The sequence below is a fragment of the Mastacembelus armatus genome, chromosome 24 (assembly GCF_900324485.2).
Source record: "Mastacembelus armatus chromosome 24, fMasArm1.2, whole genome shotgun sequence".
Taxonomy (NCBI): domain Eukaryota; kingdom Metazoa; phylum Chordata; class Actinopteri; order Synbranchiformes; family Mastacembelidae; genus Mastacembelus; species Mastacembelus armatus.
The window spans coordinates 20690086-20710726 of record NC_046656.1 but is presented as its reverse complement, the minus strand read 5'-3'; the positions used below and the strand labels follow the sequence as shown (position 1 = coordinate 20710726).

The 20641-nt window shown below is 42.3% G+C and overlaps 1 protein-coding gene across 3 annotated transcripts in view; it reads left to right on the top strand.

The window, feature by feature from the left end:
- The window catches only part of myt1la (myelin transcription factor 1-like, a), a 70987-nt gene that overhangs the window by 18317 nt on the left and 32029 nt on the right, over window positions 1-20641 (top strand). For all 3 annotated transcript variants that reach the window (XM_026318513.1, XM_026318512.1, XM_026318510.1), the window contains 5 exons: window positions 4772-4960; window positions 11341-11445; window positions 12159-12213; window positions 12882-12915; window positions 16313-16375. In XM_026318513.1, coding sequence (XP_026174298.1) covers window positions 12159-12213; window positions 12882-12915; window positions 16313-16375 — 152 coding nt within the window. In that variant the 5' untranslated portion in view covers window positions 4772-4960; window positions 11341-11445. The remainder of the gene's footprint in view (window positions 1-4771; window positions 4961-11340; window positions 11446-12158; window positions 12214-12881; window positions 12916-16312; window positions 16376-20641) is intronic.

The window sequence follows — 20641 nt, the reverse complement described above, 5'->3', positions numbered from 1 at the left end:
ACCTGAAAAAATGAATATTTCATTTCTGGAGAAATATTTTGCTGTTTATTTGTCAAATGTAATCGGTACTGACACTGTAAAGGTGCAGTTTATCTCACAGTGCACGTACTTTATTTTTGTTTGTTTGTATAAAATGGTAAAGCACGTTGCCAGAGAACATAAGGATAATATAGACTGTCCCACCCAGTCTGTAAAACATACTGGGAAAGCTTTTTGTCCTACTGGTTCCCAGTAGTTTCAGGTTGTTGGGAGCTCCAGCTCTATTAAGTCCTGATGTGGAAAAGACAAAACAAAAGGAAGTTACAGTAATTAAAGTCTTATTAAAAACAAAGAATCAGACATTATTTATTAATATTATCAGGCTATAATAGGAACAGTAATTATACCAAAATGGTTTGGTAACAGCTGAACAAAGGGAGTTGCACACTGAAGCATTTCGACGCCTATAGACAGTTTAATGAGCGAGTGCGTGCGTGTGCACGTGCACGTGTGCAACGGGCTGGACCACCACACGCGCGCACGCGCGCACACACACTCACACGCACACGGTGAATTAATTCAGAAAGGGAAAGAGCTGGGTGGGCGGTGGGGAGCCAGTGGCTGCATTGCCAACCTTGGAGCCTGCGTGTGCGCGCTCCCGCTGCCTCTCCATCGGATCGGGCGCGTCGCCGAGTTTGCGTGCGCGTCCCCGATGAAAGAAAGAAAAAAAAAAAGAGAGAAGGAGGAGGATGGAAAGAGAAAGGTAAACCCGCCGTCTTCTTCTTCTGCTGCTGCAGTGATTCTCCCTCCACCACCTTCATCATCACCATCATCATCCTCTCCTCCCTCCTGTCTGTCTTGGTCTCCCTCCTCTTCCTCCTCCTCTCCTCCTCCTCCTCCTCCTCCTGCTCTCCGCCAGTGAAGGCATGGCCAGATACCACAGCGACAAAAGAGAGAGAGGCTGGTAGAGAGACCTTGACCGCGAGTGAGGAAGGGAGAGAGCGAGAGAAGGAGGCTGCAGACTTTCCGAGCAGAGAGGAAGAGGAGAGGAGGAAGAAAAGACAAGAGACAAGAGGAGTCTCCATCTTCGCCATTTCAGTACGTTTTCCCCTTATTTCTCCTATAACCCGCTGGCTTTGCGCTCTTTCTGCGCCTTATTTTGCGCATTCTGCGCTCCGCGATTCTGCTTTAGCGTGTCAGTCATGCGTCTGTTGTTGCGGGGCTCAGTTTGGTGACAGTCCTTTATTATAATCCTGTAATGAGCCCGTGTTTCTGCAGGGACCCCATCTATTGCTGTAACACTCCTGTAGTGTCAGTCTTTTATTCTTACAGCATGTTTCATGTTTGGGCTCATGCAGAGCTTCTGTCATTCTCTGTCTGATGTGTTCGTTTTATTTCCTCTGGATCATATTCCTTCAGTGGGCTGTCGTGACCTTATGCCACCTCCGGATAATCTTTCTCCTCATGTTTTTATTATGATAGGCATATAGAAATTCTGTTATCACCCAGAGCTCCGCTATATCCCTGTAATATTTGCGTAATGTTTCTACAGGGTGCTGTGGAGCTTGCATTGTTCCCTATACTGGATGTATAGACCCTAATAGGGTATGATAACCCAGGCTGGGACTGGAGTGTGGAATATTTTATATTCCTACAGTGTGTCAGTGCTGCTGTAATATCGCTGTAATGCTTCCACTGTGAGCTGAAGTGTGTCTGCGCTGCTAATTAGTGAGTCTGCAGTGACCTTATGGCACCTTTTTTTATTAGTTCCATCCCCTCTGTGTTCACTTTAATGTTCATTATATGAATGCAGCATCTCTCGCTGTGTCTTAGTGTCATCATAATAATACACACGCAATGATGTTAAGTCTTTAAAACCGGAATGTGACTTCTGCCTGAGCAGGATTTTAGCAAAGTAACGGTGACTCTGTTCTGTAATGTGAATTAGACTCAAGACTGTTAGAGCAAAGTTCCATGTACTAGTCTTTTTCCTGTGGGTTCCTATGGATTTAATGGTTGTCTAATCATAGCGTATGATTGGTTCTGGTTCATTCTGATTGGAGGTTTTCAGTGGGAAGTAAAGGTTTTCTGGCTAAATTTAAATGAAATATTCCTCTGTGCGTGTTTTAAGACATCTGATTGGTTAGTTTTGATCAATAATTTGTCATTTAAACTTCCTCTATTTGCTGCATATCCCTCATTTAAAACCAGAATCTATGAATATGCAAATTCTTTTCATTTCAAGCCATTAGACACAATATGTGAACCGGAGGCTTCACACTTGTGTGAGTTACTAATTGCACCATAACTGGCTCCAAACCATTTGTGATGTTACATAATCGTGTCCATATGTAGAGTACAGTCTAAAACTTTAACCAGTGTGATGGTCCCCTGTACTGAGATTTTGGAGATATCTCTGAACCTGGACTCTGTGAGACCTGCAGGTCTGGGAGTAACCCCAGAAAGGTGTAGACATCCATATTTATTAATTATGACAAAATTATCTGAAGTGAAACTGAAAAATGACATGCACTGATTAGAACTAATATGTTAAACAGCATGAAACAGAAAAGTGAGTCCAGGTCTGTTGTGTGTGCAGACCTGCTGCTGCTCGTCCTTTGGAATAAACGGTTGAAACCCGACTGCAGGATCAGTCTGAGGTTCCTGTGGGGAAAGAGATTGGGGGGGGGTGTTAGAACTCAAACTTTGACTTGTGTTTGTGCGTTTTGACTTGTTATTGTTCGCCTGTGCCTGTTTTGTTTGGAAGAATATCTGCACCTTCATGTGTGAGTTTTTGGTTCTTGTTAATATCACAGTTAAAACTATCCATGTAAAACATATTGTGATTTACATTAACTAGTGAAGTGGGCCTAGTGATTTCTTAGCCCTGTGTCTGCTTGTCATGTTTTTGTATAAGTTAGTGAGACTAGTGTTGTACCTGTTCCTCTGATCCTGTCTTTCTTCACCTGTTGTCATCATTCAACAATCCACACAAATACTGAGTTTTTCTTACCTGTTTTGGGTTTTATTGGACTGCGGCTGATGGGGGAAGTGAGACAGACTCTCCCTCCGTGGGTCTTAGCGCTGAGCTCTGGACCTGTGATAGGAAATGTGATACCCAGAGGTCGTGATTCATTGTTCTCAGTGCAGTTTGTCTGGTTCTTTCCGGCTCAGAGTGAGGACACGACAAATCTCACCTGTTCTGTTAGGCCTGGTTCTGTTGGATCTGGTTCAGTGGCCCAGTGTGAACCCTGGGAGAGTCTCTCCTGGATGTTTTGCTGTGTAAACAAAGAGATCAGGCGATCTCAGTGGAAAAGTAATGAAAGAAACACTCAGAGACAGAGCTGGTTCATAACTGCAGGACAAAATAAACCTTCCTCATCCCTGCAGCCTAACCCACCTGTGTGTGACAGAGGATATTAAATACAGGTCCAGTTTACACTTGATCACTCTTACCAGACTGTCAGCCACAAGAAATTCTCCATTTACACCTGGAGGTCCTTCCACATCACAACTCAGTCCCAAAATAATCTGGAGCAGCTCCATCATAAACTGATGTATTTTTGTAGTTTTGGGGCGTCTTGATAATTTCACTACACGTTTGCATGTTGTCAAACGTCTCTACACGTTTTCAGATTCTTGCACACACTCACAAAGATTGAGATGCAGGTTCACAGCTCTCCACGCACGTTTGCAAAAATAATTACCACAACCATACCCCCATTTGATCGTTCAGACAGTTAATTAGACGTCATGACCCCCTTCCCAACTGCTCTGAAATTAGTTGGCGGGCACTAATTTGGGGTCAAAATCAGGTTTAGTCCTTACAGTGTCTGCACATTATGGAAATGTCACTAAGTTTGACTGGAAAGTAATGAGACATTAAGATGAGACTGACAGAAAATCACTCCTCTGTAACGAGGTGCATGTCTGAATTGGGTTGAACAGACTTTGTTCCTTCGGGGCAGCGGTTCATCTGGTCAGTGTGGCGCTGGGGATGAAACTGTCAAGTCGACCCACTGAGACCTCATCTGAACTACCTGTCTGTCCTTCTCTCGATGGTTTATTAAACCTGAGCAGCTGCCAAGGCGGCCATCGATCTGATTATCTCTTGCTGATCAATGGAGGTCAGCAGCTCTCGCTCTCTCTCTCACACACACACACACACACACACACACACACAGACACGGCACAAAGCGTCATCTTCACTCTATTGTGGAGGTTTGAATGAGTCATAGGATAAAAACCACACACACACACTCACATTTTCAGTGAATCATCCTGGGTAGATCCTGTTCTTGTCGAAGTGTGTGTCTGTGTGTGTGTCTGTGTGTGTGTGTGTTTTTTGTAATTAGTTTCTGAGTGTATTCTTTGCTGCATAGGAAAGTGACTGCAGTGATATGATTTAGTAAATAAATCCAGACTTAGCTAATAAAAGAAATACATAACTAGAATAACATTTCTACGATGCTCTCACATTAGCTTTTATTATATATCTTAACTTGTGTCAGGACAGTGAAGATGGATGTGATTTTATCTGCGGGTCACTTACCTGTAACGTCTCAATTGAAGGCTTTTCTACAGTGAATCGTTCTGGATAAATAAGAAAATGCAAACCTGCTGTTACTTGGTTATTTGCAGGTTTCTTTTCTTACAAACTGAGTGATTCTCTGCAGGATCCCCTCCGCTGGGCTCGAGTGTTTTCTGTTCACACACACGCTCTAATTCAAGCAAGAATAATGATCGTGGATCTCTGCCGCCACTGACGAGCTGCCTCGTCTGCTTGTTACAGATCATTAAAGCTTCACACACTGACCACATCCACCCCTCAACCTGTCAATCACGCAGCTCCACCCCCCCGCTCTGCACTGACAGGGGTGAAAGATGGGAGGGCGGGAGGCAACCATGTTCACATCTTCAGTACACTGTGAAAAACTTCTGTTTGGTTGAGAACTGCAGTATAAAATCAATTCATCACTTCGTAAGTATAAAACCTTGCCGGCCAGCGGCCCCACAGGTTTGCTGCTTATCATCTCTGTCTACACAGTTTGATTCATCACACATTGTTTTAGAAATATGCATCACTGAAGTAGCCTCCATCTTGCAGCCTGGTTTTCAAAGACCTTCATAGCTTTTAGTTCAGGTTGTGGTTGTTTGTTTTAAAGATGTACTTCAAACACTATTTTCAACGTGTCAAATGATTAAAGGAAAAGGTCGTATTACTCCATCACATAACCGCTGGAGCCAACAAGTATTTTCACTTAGAAGAATCCTGAAGCTGAAGTTGACATATCCTAATTAGTTTTTTTTCTGACCAACACAAAAGATGCTGAGTTTACTTTCATAGAGACGCTTCCCCAGGAGAATAATCCAGCCAGGGCTCACACCAGAATAAGTTTGTGTCATCAGCTACTAAACTGCTCCAGCTTTTGTTTCTGTTGTCAGCATCATGAAGAGGTTCTGTCTGTAGCCGTAACCAGAGTGTTTTTGTCCACAGTCCTGTGGTTGGCAGTGAAGATTAGTACTTACTACATGCAGAAATGAGGTTTTCACTCCTGTATTTAGTATCATAATAGCACCAAAGCCACTTTTTTTCAGACGTGGTGGTGTAAAGGTTTCCAGTTGTTCATTGTGTAACCTTCACCCTGGGACTTTTTTGGCATTGCTGCGGTCGTCTCATAACAGAAACGAAACTCGACCTCAGTGTTAGTGACGACGGCTGGTTTTCTTCTTCGTGAAAGCCAGACTCAGTGTTCAGACCTGCAGCCGTGTGCAGATACTCGCACAGTAGATGAGCTCCTCTTATGAGGTGAATATCCTCTGGCAGCAGATAGTCTGAGGGCTGAAGAGGACTTTATCTCTTCTGAAGTGCTGACATGACACCACAGACCTGGTCACTGAGCCGGGGGTACGGGGCTGGCGGTGCAGTTTGTGTCCAGGCGTCAAAATCTGCACCACGGCTCTTTCATGTTGGCATATTTACAGGGTTTAGAGGCCAAACATGGAGTGTATGAGTGGTGATTATGGACAGTAAACCCTGCAGAGGAATCAGAGAGGGAAGTGCAAGAATCTCAGAGGCACTGAAAATACCAGAAAAACAGAAATGACATTTCTCTTCTCGTTAAGATGAAAACATAAAGATATTTCTCATTTCTACGCTCCACAAACAAACACAGAGACAAAACCTTGATTAATTCTTTGTTTTCTATTTTCAATTTTTAAACATTAAGACCTTAAGACTTGAAAAACATAAAGAGACCAAAAAGCATTTCATTGTGTGGGTGAAGAAACACATGCAGGAATGTCTCCTATCATGCTAGTGTAGAATTCCCATGAGCCTCCACTGTAATTTACATGTTACTGTGTTACTCCAATTGACTTCCATTGTAATGTCATCGATCGCGGCGTTCAGATGTCTGAACACGGCCGTCTGCAGATCCCAGTCAACTGCTGCTGTTCAGGCTCCGACTGTGATTGGTCAGAGGTTAATTGATGCGGCTAATCACTGTCTCCATGGAAACTAGGATTGGGGCTGATGTGCAGGAGGGAGTTGGGGCCTTCTCACCAGTCCTAGCGCTTTCTTTTTAGTTTAATGTGTGTGTTTACATCAAAAACTGCAATACCACTGATACCTCACACTGAGTTACACAGAAATCCATTACTGGGCCATTCTGTCACTTTTTTAGCAGCTGGTGGTGTAACGAACACGCTGTGTAGCAGGGCCGTAACTGAGATCCGACTGAGGCTGGTGAGAAAAGTGTCAGCTGTGCTAAATGTCCAGACCGAGGGTTGCTGGTAAATTACTAAACCACGTGTGATCCAATGTGTAATCTCCATGCACTAATAAATCCAACACACTAAGACAATGCAGATGAACAGTCTTAGATAAGGATGCTAACGCATGCAGCATTCTCAAAGCACAGCCGAGGCTGATGGGATGTTTTTTTGGCAACACTGGATCATTAAAATCTGATGGCACGTGATGAAAGGTCAAGGGATCACCAGTGTTGAGGGACCTGCTGAGGAATTTTGAATTCAAAGTTTCAGTTTTGGTAGAAGTTGAGATATTTCACAGAAAAGCTTTGACCTGCTAAATCATTAGGACTCTTCCTCTGGGGACCATGAATGTTTTCACAGTAATTTCTGACAATCCAGCGACCAGATGGTTAGATATTTCAGCCTGGACCGAAGTGACGGACCTGCTAATTAACTCACATCTCTAGAGCCACTATAGCGAAAATCTCGACTTGTTTAGATTTTATGTGTCACTCATGTGAGCACAAATTCTGCCTTGATGTAGGTGGAGGCAGCAGAACAGACAGAGGAGAAGCAGCACTGCGCCTCCCTCCCTCCATCTCTGTTCAGTTGTGTTTGGTTTGTGCGCTGCGGCGTCACATCACACACCAGGTGTTTCTGTTTGTTGGGTTTGATAAAAGTTCTCTGCTGTAATAAAACACTGAGCTGCTGTCTGGCTCCGCACACACACACACACACACACCTCACCTAGCTGCTTGTCTGGGCTCACAAACATTTGCCTGAGAGTGTTTGTGTTTGTATCTGTGCAGCAGCCTCTCCAGGTCTGAAGCTGGAACATTTTTAAGACGACGGTCCGTAGTTTGTTAGGTCTTTTAATCATATTCCCAAAATGTGAAGTAAAATTTCTGTTTTGTTTTACGTCCTGTTTTGTTGAAATAACCTCATACATTGCTGTAGTGGTGTAACCTGTAGTGTAGTGGATTTAAATGACTTTTGTGCAGCTTTTGACCCAACGTGTGTCCAGGAGATGGATGTAGATGCTGCTACAGATTGATGTGTATTCATCCTAGACAAATGTCGGCATCGGTCGTGAAATCACATATGAATACGCTGCAGTGACAGCGCCCTCTAGTGGCTGCAAACGATAAACTCTGTCTGTGGAGAGCAAATGAGGACGTCAGGTGAGGGAGGAGATCAGATGGCTCTGTCTTTTTCAGTAAACCAATGTTTGCTTCCCATTTCATACCAAATCACTGATTTTTCAAAGGATTTTCTGTCCTCGTCTCTACCTGCAAGTCTTAGACGATGTGATTAGTTTTTTTGTGCCCTTCATGTGAGGTGCTGTGTTTGACCTACAGGGGGCGCTACAGGTTGAAGTGGCACAAATGACCACGGTAAAAAAAGACACAGGCACACACTGTAGGTCTTTATACTTTTCTATGACAGTGGGCAAAGCTCTGCACTGCTGTGTTAGTCTACATGTATGTGTGTGTTTGTGTGCATTTGTACACTGATGTGTGTGTCTCAGTAGAGGGGAGCGCTGCATCATATTGTAGCAGACAGGCAGGGGTGTCGGGCTGAATACTAAACAGCTGGAAGCTCCTATTCACACAGCACCAATCCAGCCTTGTACAACACTGTGACACACACACACACACACACACACACACACACTCGACAGCCTGTTCTGTTTTTTTTTACTTTTGCTTCAGTACATTACAACAATCTTTTATAACAATATTTGAGAAAAAGTCACAATATGTGTAATATTACAGCATTCTTCGTCCTCTTCATCCTTCTTCTTCTTCTCCTTGTGCACAGTAGAATTGAAAACCAACGTGTTTTGTACCTTGTACTTGCACTTTCATGCTGAGGATCTTAATTAACCGATATATTCCTTTGCACAAAAGCGTGACTTAAACCTAGTTCTAACTTTGGCTGTGTTTAAAGTACTAAAATGTCAACATTTACCAAAAGTGTCCTCACGCTCCCATAAATGTCACCGCTTTCCAAAAGTCTTCCCATTTTTAAAAAATGCCCTCAATGCATTAATATCCCAATTTTCAAAAAAAGATTTTCTAAATTCCACCAAATGTCCTCACAATCCAAAAAATGTACTAAATTAAAAAAGAGCAAGTGTCCTTCCACTCCAGATATTTAATAATTCTCTCCAAAATGTCATAATTTAATTTCGGAAAATGTCCTGGACCTCCAGAAGATTCTTTGTCCTCACTATGGATCCTCTTCATAAATATCATCACTTCATTAAAATATAACTTCCCCAAAAATGTCTCTGACTCTGCAAAGTCCTCACTTTGTCCCAGTCCCAGACAGTCCCATGAGGGTCCTCACAAGGATGGAAGCAGATGAGCACAGTTGCAGATACAGAACAAGGACACACACGCACACACACACACACACACACTTGCGTATATGAACACACACACAGCAGCAGCCCACTCACTTGTGTAGTTTCCAGGAGGTGAAGGATTTTTTTTTTGTTTTGGAGGGAGAGACGCCTGTTTGATGTATGTGGTGTTGGAGCATGCTCAGTGGAGTGGCGGCCTCGGATGCACCTGGTCTCGGTATGCTGTGGAAACACAATGGCAGCCGGCTGAGAGTTCCGGCGAGGCTGTACAGAATTTACATTTATATTAACGCTGCAAGCCCCCCAGAGCTGCACTGCAGCTGAGGAGAGACGAGCACGCGGCGCTGCTGTGTTCACGTCTCCATCGTCATCAGCTGTTGTTCCGCCGTCGTCTTGGGTCTCGTTCATGCTGCTGTTTGCGTTGAAATGCTCCCAGCGAGCTCCCGCTGAGGTTTGGTGCAAGCATTTTAACGCAAAACGAGATTTTTGTCTTATTTCAAATGGACTTTTCCGTGGTCGTTTGAGTTGCATGAGGCCGGTTAGCGTTGCGTCAGACTCTACAGAAACACTCAGCAGAGTCCAATTTATGCTTTTATGTAGAGCTCAGTGAAAACAGTGTGGTGGGTCCTGATACAGTGGACAGTCAGGAGTTTACTCAGGAAACTCACACTTTCTAATCCCCATCATTTGCATCATCAGCATCAGTAACTTGGACACGACCCCACAATACACGCGGCAACTAACGATCAATGTCATTGATTGGTCTGTTGATTGTTTTTTCAATTATTGTTTAGTTGTCAATGATTGTTTCCAAAGACAGATGACTCTTTCATTTTTTTTTTTTTTTTTTGAGACAATTCAATTTACTCTTATAGAAAAGTAAAAAAAAAAACGTATTCGCCATAAGCAAAAGATTTGGGCAGTTTGACTAACTCACAATGATTAATTATTAGGAGCTGACATGAACCAAATTGATTAATCGGCTCATCATAGCGGCTGCACCACAGTGCAAAAGCGGCAGATAGAGATTCATAAGTGCCAGAGATCTCAGTCTAGATCAAACCGCTGAGTCTGTTACAGAGTGAACCAGAGTGATTTCAGACATATTAGCAAGTAGGGTTCATGTATGGAGGATAATACAGAGACTGCAGCTCCTGTTCCTGTGGAGAAGAGTCCGTCAGAGGAACATTAAGAGCTGTAGAAGATGGAGAACACTTTGTCTTTGCGTTAGAGATCAGCATTTAGAACCACGATAGGCAGATTTCTTAAAGACTGACACAGAATCTCAAAGTTAACTCCTGCATGTTTCTGCACAGTCCGTCCTTTTTTTCATGCACAAAAGCCATCACACACACTTTACATAATGTATTAAAAACAAAATGGAAATATGGCATTTAACATTAAAATGTTAATTAAAACCATTTTAATGATAATCAAACTGAATGAATACTGGGGGAAGATAAGTGCAAAGACTTCTGAATTCTTGTTTTAGGTTTGTGACTAAATGCTTTGGCTGCTGAAATGCACCTTGGGAGTCATAGTTTTTTGTCGTTTGTACTGATGACTCATCCAGGAGACTTTCATGCAACATTAACATTGTCTGTGCAGAAAAAGGAACCAGAATTACTTTGGAGAGCCCCAGACGCCCTGACACACCCTCGTGTTTGTGTGTGTGCTGCTTTAAAAATCCCCCTAAAAAAACAAATTCAGTCTGCCTCCTGACTTTTTGGTTTCTGCTCCCAAAAATGAATTTCTGCCAACTGATCGTTTCCTTTTTGACACACTGTTATCCTCCACTCCTTTCAAAATAAAACCAGTGCAGTACAAAAACATCTTTCAAACAGCTTAACCTTCCAAAAGCTGCGAGTGACTTCTTTTATGCATGCACTTGGCCTTATTATGCATCACTTACAGGTTAAGTTGGGGGTTGCTGAGATGTGTTTAGTCGCGAGTCTGTGAAATCTCTCTGGAGAAACACACATAATTGACTGAATGAATTAAATGTCACATTTGTAAATATCTGTAGATGATATTTGGCAGGAAGTGTTTAAATGTCATTAGAATATTGTAATTGTGCATTTCAGAGGGACAGTAATGTTCAGAAGCCAGTGAAGTGAGCAGGTCACGGTTCAGTGACTTGCTGGTGGAAAGAAACAGCAGAACAAACAGGTTTGATTCCTGCAACAGGAATCTGACATGCCGCAGAACTGAGAAGCTTCTGTGTTCTGTTTTTGCAGATCATGACTCTGGAAGACGGCCTCTGAAATTCAGTTTGGTATAAAGACTCTTCAGCTACGAGACCAGCAACAGATCGAGGTGGTGCCACACTGAGCTCCGACCAGGTACGTTGTCAAAACCCTCTGCTGTTTCTTTTGAAATCAGAATTACACTGCTTTTTGCATATTTTCCATTTATTGCTGGGACACTAGAACAATCACAGAAACCAACAAAGAACAATGGAAAATAAACGTATTAGAGCTAAAGAAAAATAAGAGGATTTGATGTATGTTAAGTCTAAGGTGGTTTGGTCAAAGGCAGGTGGGGAACAATTTTTTCAATATTTTTCCTAAAATATTGAAGACTTAATTAGGAATGTAACAAAAACATGGTGAAATTATTCTGCAGCAGCTAGTCAGTGCACGTTGGTGTAGTGTATTTTGTGTTTTGTGTAGTTTTGCAGGATTTAACGTGACCCTCTCTGACAAGCTAGTTAGCTTCAACGTTAGCCTGTGAGGTTTCAATACATTTGCAGCTGCTAAGAAATCAACTGCCAATTTATTTACTGAATTAAATATGAACTTATTTATTAATTGAATAATGTGGCGTAGATGTGTTGTAGTGATTGCTAGTTTGGCTGTGGTTGGTTGTTACAGGATCAAAGTGGTTGCTAAGTAGCAGCTAGTTGGTTGCTAGGGTCTTATTGTGTTTTTTTTTCTTTTAGGGGCGGTTTCTATGGTAACGGCAGGAGTTTGCTGTTGTGTTTGTGGTTACGCCGCAGGTAAATAATGTTATGAACACGGTTTGACAGTGTCCCTGTGTGTGTGTTTCTTTCCAGATGGAGGTGAATGCATTTGAAAAACGCCATCGAACACGATCCAAAGGCGTCAGAGGTACTGAGCTTCCTGTCTGCTGCTTCCTGTCTGTTTCTCATAGTTGGAGAGTAGAGGAAATATGCTAATGAGGGTAGCCTGGCTATACTATACTATACTATACTATACTATACTATACTATACTATACTATACTACAGCCTGCCAAGAAAATGTGTCAGCTGCTTTTACAGCTGTTCCTGTCTCACCGCAGCTATTTCCCCTCATACTGATATGTCAGATACTTAGTTAGATCTTTATTTGTAAGACAACAAACATGAAAAAGAATAAAACCAGGACCAGTTAATATTTAAATTTTACATTAGGAAATGTAGTTTGCAAATATTAGCCAGCTACTTATTTATTTAATGACTGGCTTTGCTTTAACATCATAAATAATAATCACCTCTTTGACTCTGATTAACCAGCAACATATTTTAGATGCATGTTATTCATGTATAGACCCTGTACCAGACAATAATAATATATATATCCCAGTATGGGAATTCTAACCTAAATCACATAATAAGCTGATAATAAAATATTGATGTGAATCATTTCCAGATGCGCCTACTGAAAACAAAAGGACCATTCAGGCTGTTTGTCTATTATTCTACATACAATAGGTGTGTTATTGTTTTGCTGCAGTCTGTTGAAGTTATAACCTTTTTTTTTTTGTCTCTGTCTGAAGCTGCTGTGGAAGCAGTGACACAGGAGTTATTCAGGTATGTAAACCTTTGCTGACCTTTGCTCCAAAATACTGTATATTCGTCGTTATATCGCACTGCAGCTTTTGTATTTTGGTGTTGGGCTGAGGCAACAGCTGGCGTTCATCAAAGGAAATCATACTGAGAAACCTTTCACACAATAATTTCACAGTCCTTCAGGTGGTACGGTGTCCAAAGCCGTCACGGCACCGCTGGACCAGAATTATTTTGCAGATGATGTAGCTCTGTTTGCCTAAATAGACAATGACCTTTTGCACAGGTTCAGCTAAGTACAAGAGCAGCTGCAATGAAAGTTTTAGAAATCATTTTACTCTCCATGGAAACAGTGGATTGTGTGATTCGTGAGCGAGCATGCAGAATAAAAGCTAAACTGCTGCAGCACTTGCATCAACGTGGAAGAGGGAGCTGGATTTGAGGGTTTGAACAGATGGATGTTGTAATCGAGAGAGAGAATCATGATATTATTACATGCAGTAATGGGTCAGCAGCTGTTTTTTACATCTCCAAACACATTCAACCAATTACTTATTACATTTTGATGACGTTCTACAGTTTGAGTTGTGACTGAGAAACTCCCCATCAGCTGTTTCCGGTAAAATACTGAATATCGCTGCTACCTCTGTGTGTGTGTGAGTGTGTGTGTGTGTGTGTGTGTGTGTGTGTGTGTGTGTGTGTGTGTGTGTGTATGTGTGTGTATGTGAGTGTGTGGGTAGTTTCTGCTTCACTTAATCTCATTTAGTAAAACTGACAAATATTGGTGTGTGCAGCAGATTATGGTTGAACTCGGTTTGATCCAGGTCAGCGCTTCACTGTAAACAAACAGGTCCTGTCCACACAGTGTGAGCCTGGAGCAGGGGAGCAGAAAACTCGTCTCACCCAGAATTTCAATCTGATGGGTGCTGCTGAGGGCTGTGCACCCAGGGCCCGACATGGACAGGGAAGCTTTGAAGTTACCAGTAATGACAGAAATGACTCAGAGTGTAAATACTGTGAATAAATACATTGTGTGCAGAGTCACTGAACATTCTCATCAATTTTATTTATTTTTTTTTTTATCACAGTTGCTGACTAATCCGTCAAATCTACGGGGATAAACACACAAATTAATTTGTCATTGTGGTGTGATGTGGCAGGTTGGAAATAAAAGCATGTGGCTGTGATATTAAAAGTCTTCCATGATTTAATTTAAATAGCTAAATAAATACACCCTGTCTGTCATCTCAGCAGGAATCAGAGCAGCAGAAAGTGCAGTTTTAACTTCATCTCCACTTTGATGGAAGTGACTCTGGTGTGCTGGATGTGGACACTGATGAGAACCACTGGACCACAATTTCTGCTCCCACACGAGAACTATCAGATTTAGATGAGCACATTCATGCTCCCCAGAGAATAGACTGGGTTTGTCCCGATCCATCGGCTGCTGCCAGAATCCTAATAATGTCGCAATCAACTCAGTCGTGTAGAAAAGTGAGGACAGGTACGGTTTGGACGTTTTCAGGCTCCTGCTTCAAGGCAGGTACTCTCCCTGCGCCACAGGAGCCATGATTGATTGGTCCAACGCTGAGAAAATGCAGCACCAACAACCTCCAGTTTAAAAAAATCTATTATCCACTAACCACTGCTGGCCATGTAACCAAGAGCGTTAGAGAATATGTAAAAAATACTCCGACAAAGCTGGAGTCCAGACTCTATTGAGCCTGTAGAGTCCCATATGTCTGGAGAGTCAGGTTGAAAACTGAGGGGGAAACAGTGGGAGCATGTGGAAGGTTCTCATCACATATTTAGGAAAATAACGATTTTTAAGGCTCAATACAGACGCTTGTTGAGGTTAAGGTTGCACTGGTGCATCATGGGAATTTCGCAGTGATTGGAAAGTTTGCGTTTGACATTGCATCGAAGGATTGAAGACTACACACACACACACACACACACACACACACACACAGGCAGAGCTAGGATCAATAAGGCAGCGCCATCAGTCTCTGCTCCCACACTGACTGATGAGCCTCCTCACCTTGAACAAACCACTTTCTCCTCTTCCTCGTTTCCTCCACTCGTCCTCCTCCTTATTTTTTCTCCATGTTGACTTCCTCCTCCTCTTTTTCCTTCTATCATTCTCCTCCTGTTTCGTTTCTATCACAGGATGTTTTCCTCCTTTTCACTTCTTGTGTCCTTTTCCATCTCTTCTTTCCTCTATCTAGTTCTCCATCTCTACTTCTTATCCTCTTACTTTTTACCCTCTTCCTCCTTCCCCTCTCCTACTTCTTCTCTTCATCTTCTTGATCTCCTTCATCACTATTCTCCTCCTCCTCCTCCTCCTCCCCTGGCTCCTCACTCGTGATGTTAAATCTTCGTGCAGCTCTTGTTTTAGCCTGAGTGTATAGAGCGGTTGGATGAGGTGATGTTGGGTGGAGGGTGGGTGGCGCTCTGCAGCACGGGGTCAGAGGTCGTGGGTGTGGAGTCTCTGAAGCCAAGCGGCGTGCGTTGGCTGGCGGTCTGCGTGTCTTCAGGGCAGAGCAGGCTGAAAGCTGCAGCAGCGTGACTCAGAGCTCAGGAGAGCTCAGCTGCCGACTGCAGCCACGATACAAAAACACTACCCAGACAGAAACACTTCAACTGTGAAAGACTTGAAGTGTTTCTGTTTTCAATCTTGAGATTTATCCAAAATTATTTTAACTCCAGGTTTCTTTTAGTTTTCACCACGACAAACCCTGGACTACAGAAATCCCAGACTGGTTTAGGCTCATTTCATTCAGGACTGCATTATATTCAGTGGTGTCTCCAGCCCATTCACAGACATGAGGGGTTCAGAATATTAGGAACAGCTATAAATATAATGCATCCAGCACAACACCACCTTTATCTATGACCTCATTAATAAACGTATCAGTGATTCATCTTGAAAGGGGTAGTAATCAATAATTGTAGTCTTAATACTTATGGGTGGAAGAAGTACTTCGATCCTTTACTTCAGTACACTATGGAAGTACTCCACCAGAAGTAGAAGTCCTGCATTTAAATCTTAAAAGTATTTTAAGTATCAAAGTAAAAGTACACATTCTGCAGTAAAACTGTTCCTGTTTGGATGAGTATTCCTGCTGCATACATGTACATGTTGAACTTTACTGCAGTACTTGTTTAAGATCGGACCAGTTTGAAATACTTTATAAACTGTGAGTAACTTCGTCTGCATCTGTGCATCATATTCTACAAGATCTCACACGTTTGAAGTTTTCTCTGGACAGGAAGTGGATGACAACTCCATCAGCTCAGTCCATATGTTCATTATGTTCTAGACAAGCATCACTCAGTAAATAAACCGCTAACCAGACGTGTGACTGCCGTAGAGCCGACATGCTGCTGTACGTTCTTACTGTGTGTGTTTCGTCCTCAGCTGTCCCACCCCAGGCTGTGATGGCAGCGGTCACGTCAGCGGGAAGTACGCCAGGCACCGCAGGTACGAGCTGCTCTATACGTTTCCTGGCATTACGTCTCCAGTGGACAGTTTTTACGTTAAACACCTTTTTTTTTTTTTAGATCAAATGTTAATTTCAGCTTTCAGTTGGTGGGCGCGATGATGAAACTAATTTAAAAGCATTTTAAAGGTCAGTGGAAAGGAGCTTTGTAACTCGGTGCTTTGAGGTGACATGACACCTTGTTCTTCTTCCCTTTGGGGTCTCACTTTGCCTCTGCTCTAATTGTACAACACTTCCAAAGCCTTTTCTTTGAGCTTGAAGTCTTTTGGTCCAAGAAATGATTTTGTATGAAGCCTGGGAAGTGTCTCTGAGGTCAGAGGATGTAGAGTAAGAGCTGTTATATGGAGTTACAGTTCAGCTGCCGTAGGTTGCTGAAGTAATAAAACCAAGATGGATGCAGGTGAAGCAAAGACACATTTTTTGAGTTATGGGAAAACGTTGAGGCAGGAGTGAAATGGTGTGAACGTCTGTTAAGATACAGGAAATCTTCGTCCTGTGTGGTTACTTCTGCATTTTAGACATTTCTGTTTTCAATGACATTTAATAATGACAATAAATCGACATTGAACTTAGAAATTCCTTTTTTCATTTTAATCTTAATGTTGTCTCTGCAGACAAGGCCGTGGCTTCTCCGAAGTCAGATTTTAAGTATTTTTCCTCAAAACTTGGGAATTTAAACAGATTCTGAAACAATTTTAACACTTTTTAGGTGCAACGATAATAAATTAGTGTATAAAAATAGTGGGATTGACCTCCCAATATTTAGATGATCGTAGGGAAAACAAGAGAAAGGCAAAAAGGAAAATACTTAGAAAATTGTACAGATGTTTCTTGTTGGATCATGAATCTTTTTACGGGGTGCGGTCGCCTACAGTCCTGCATGTAGGCTCCAAACTTCTCACTCAGCAGCTCAGAAACAGAATCGTACCAGCAATAAATGAGCTAACGTCACGGTTTCAAACCTCCTCGATCGTCGGCTCGCAGCCTCCAGCTCGGTGAAGCCACCGCTCTGTGACAGGTCTGATAGAAAAGCAATCAGGACGAGTGTGGAGCTGTGAAGTCCCCAGGTCACACTGTCTGATGGCTGTCCATCCTGCCGTGCTCCAGCCCTTCAGGCTGCAGGACGGATGGTTTCTGCCTCAGATCTCTGTCGCCTTCAGAAATGGTGAATTACCAACAAACGCAGGGGGCCTCTTCAGAAGTGACGCTCTCTCTGAGTCATTTCAGCTCCGGTGGAGTGTTCAACTGCAGCTATTACACGTGTTTATATATATTCATTTGCAGAAATATGCACAGCTGAATTCTTAATGTTTTATTTTATTTCTAACAATTGGTTGCAATGATTTCATTTGCTTGTGTTGGTCCATTTTTTCCCCAAGACAAGTAAAACAATGTAGCGCCATAAACTCCTTCTTCCCCACAAATCCCAGTGGAAAAGTCATACATTTTTATAAAACAGGTGAAATATATATCACAACAATGCTGTAGCAGCATTAAAGTGGAATAGGACCACAGAGGTTTTCACTTAAAGAAAATAACATTTGAAGCCTGAATATGACGCTGTGGAGGAGGCAATTGAAGGGTTTTTCATTATTTAGGGAAAAAAATCAGATTTAAACATCCATTATGAAATCAAAGCACTTGCTGAGATGTTTTGAGGTTATTTTGGAGAGTCTCTGTGGTATTGTTTTCAGTTAGAGGCTGCTGTGTGTGTGTGGGAGGCTGGAGTGCAGAGGTTGCACGGCTCAGGACAGCGGTGGTTTGACGCCTGAGGTAACAGAAAGATATTGAGAAGGGCAGGATGGCGAATCTCTAGCAGAGCAGACTGATGGTCCTGTGAAGGGCACAGAGATGGGAAAATTCAGTGTCAGACATGCAGGGAGTCAAACTTCAAAATAAGAGCTCTAGTATCCACTAGAAATTCACACTCTTTTCCATATGTCCCTGCTTTGTTATCATAGTTATTATTATATGAACTCAAAGCCTTATATCATCTTTGTGTCTGACGCCTGATGCCAGAGTTGTTCTCCTTTGATTGGAGACGTGTCCAGCTGATACTGATGGTCAGTTTCAAGGCTCATGTTCTCCCAGTTATGTCAATAAACAGACTGTAATGTCTTTGAACCAGCAAGTGGTTTGTGAAAAATGAGGAGGCAGAAATTTATTTGGCTAGAAATGTCATTTCACTACGTGCACAATTAAAATTGCATGTCCTCTGCTGCTCTGTATGTATTTATTTGTATTACTGATGCACAAAACTCTTGTCTTCAAGTTAGTGCCGGTGTGAACTGGCTGCTGTGTCGTTTAGGTGAATGTACGTGTCAGATCAGACAAAAAATAATGTTGACAAATACACAAAAAATCTCTAAAAAAACCAGGATCAAAGACGATTCTGTAGCCCAAACCATAAACCCCGATGATAATATAAAGGCCCAAGAACCAAGAATAGAGGTATGTTAAGCTTTCACTATTAAAACTGGTGCTTGTGTAGTGTCTGAGTTCATGTTTTAATCATAAACTGTTCATGTTAGTGCGCTGGGCAGAATTGTTTTATGTAAATAAGATTTTTCTCTTGAGAAAATAATCTCAACACAAAGTCCATCCAGTAGCTTTTCCACAGTTTTTTTCCACGGATCATACAAGTGTACATGTTCCCATGTCCAAGGACTTTGTGTCTAAAGCTGATGTTTGCTACTGGAAGCAGAAGGAACAAACTCTCTGCGTTTCTCTTTTTTACATCTCTGATAAATAGTCGCGCTGACAAATTAGACTGAGCGAGAGAAGTAGGTCGTCTGATGAAGCCTCTCTGGGGGACCGATCTCTGAATTTCTTCATCAGCTACTCATCAGCTGATCACAGTTCACAAAAGTCTGATTTCACAAAGACACAGCAGAGAGGGCGAACGCAGCGTTTGCACATTTGCTGCCTGTTTCCTGCCTGTTGTTTACTAGCTGCCTTTGCACCAAATGCTAATAAGATTTTGCAGGTCGGGAAGTTTCCCCAGACTCCACCAAACACGAGTCAGCTATGTCTGAACAACTTCAGTGAGAATTTCATTTTACATTTTTCGAAAGCATCTTCCCCCGAGTCAGATGAAAAGATGCGTAACAGTTTCATCCTTGTTGCTTCCAGGACACAGGGATCCAGACTGTGTTTAGCTTAGCATGGTGAATACTGCTAGCCTGGCTAACCTCACTAAAATACCCAGTCCAACACCTCTAGTTCTGTTTCAGGTGGTTGTTAAAAACACCCAGCTTATCATCATCACTCTCATTAATTGTTCACGACATGCTAATTCTAATCTCAACAGGCTAACCTGCAGAATAAACAAGAAAACCGCTTCTTTCTACCTTGAACTGAAGTAAAGTTTTTTTTTGCAGACACTAGACTTTTCCAGTGGCTGTGGGCACATTTCTGTCAAAAAAAAAAAGAAAATGTAATGAGATGGATATTTCTGCTCTTTCACACAACAACCGAACAGTTTGCACACTTAGCTCATACCTTCTGACATTTTCACAAACCACAGTCAGCGAGGAATAAAAATAAAATGCAACAGAAGAAGAGTGATTGCTGTATCTACATATAGCACAGGCAAACAAATAGTGGGCTGAGAGGGTACATCACATCATCTTGGTTTAATAATGAAAAACTACAGAGATTTTCTATAACAGAAAGAGTAATCACCCTAAAACTAATCCATAAAAAGAGATAGAGCGAAGAATACACAGCTGTAAAGTACTACAATCAATTAGGAATGATGGGACAATAACCCTCAAAATAAATATATATAATGAAGTTTAATTGTTATTATTGAATTCCCTGTAAAGGGGATTTCGTGTATGCTGCACTGTGTTAGTGTGTAATGCAGCTAGTATGTGTTATGGAAGTGGTACGAAGCAAAGGAATCCCTTATGAGTCGCCTGAGTTCCTTTGGACTCCACTGGTATTTTTTTGTGGGATTTGTTGACAAAAGAACGTTTCAGAATATCACCAGTTTTATTGTTTGATCTTATTCCCAACGCCCAGCATTTCTCCACATCCCCCTGCTGGGATGTAGAAGTTCCTGAGGCCCGAACACGGTGCTGACGGTCCGGTTCAAAGTCGGTGTCTCTCTTCCTCCTGTGTTTCTTTTTTCCTCCTCTACCTTTCTTTGTCTTTCTCTCTCTCTTTCACTTCACCTCTCTCTCTCTCTCTCTCTGGAGGATGTCACCATGGCGACAGCACCGTGCGGATGCTGCAGTATGAGG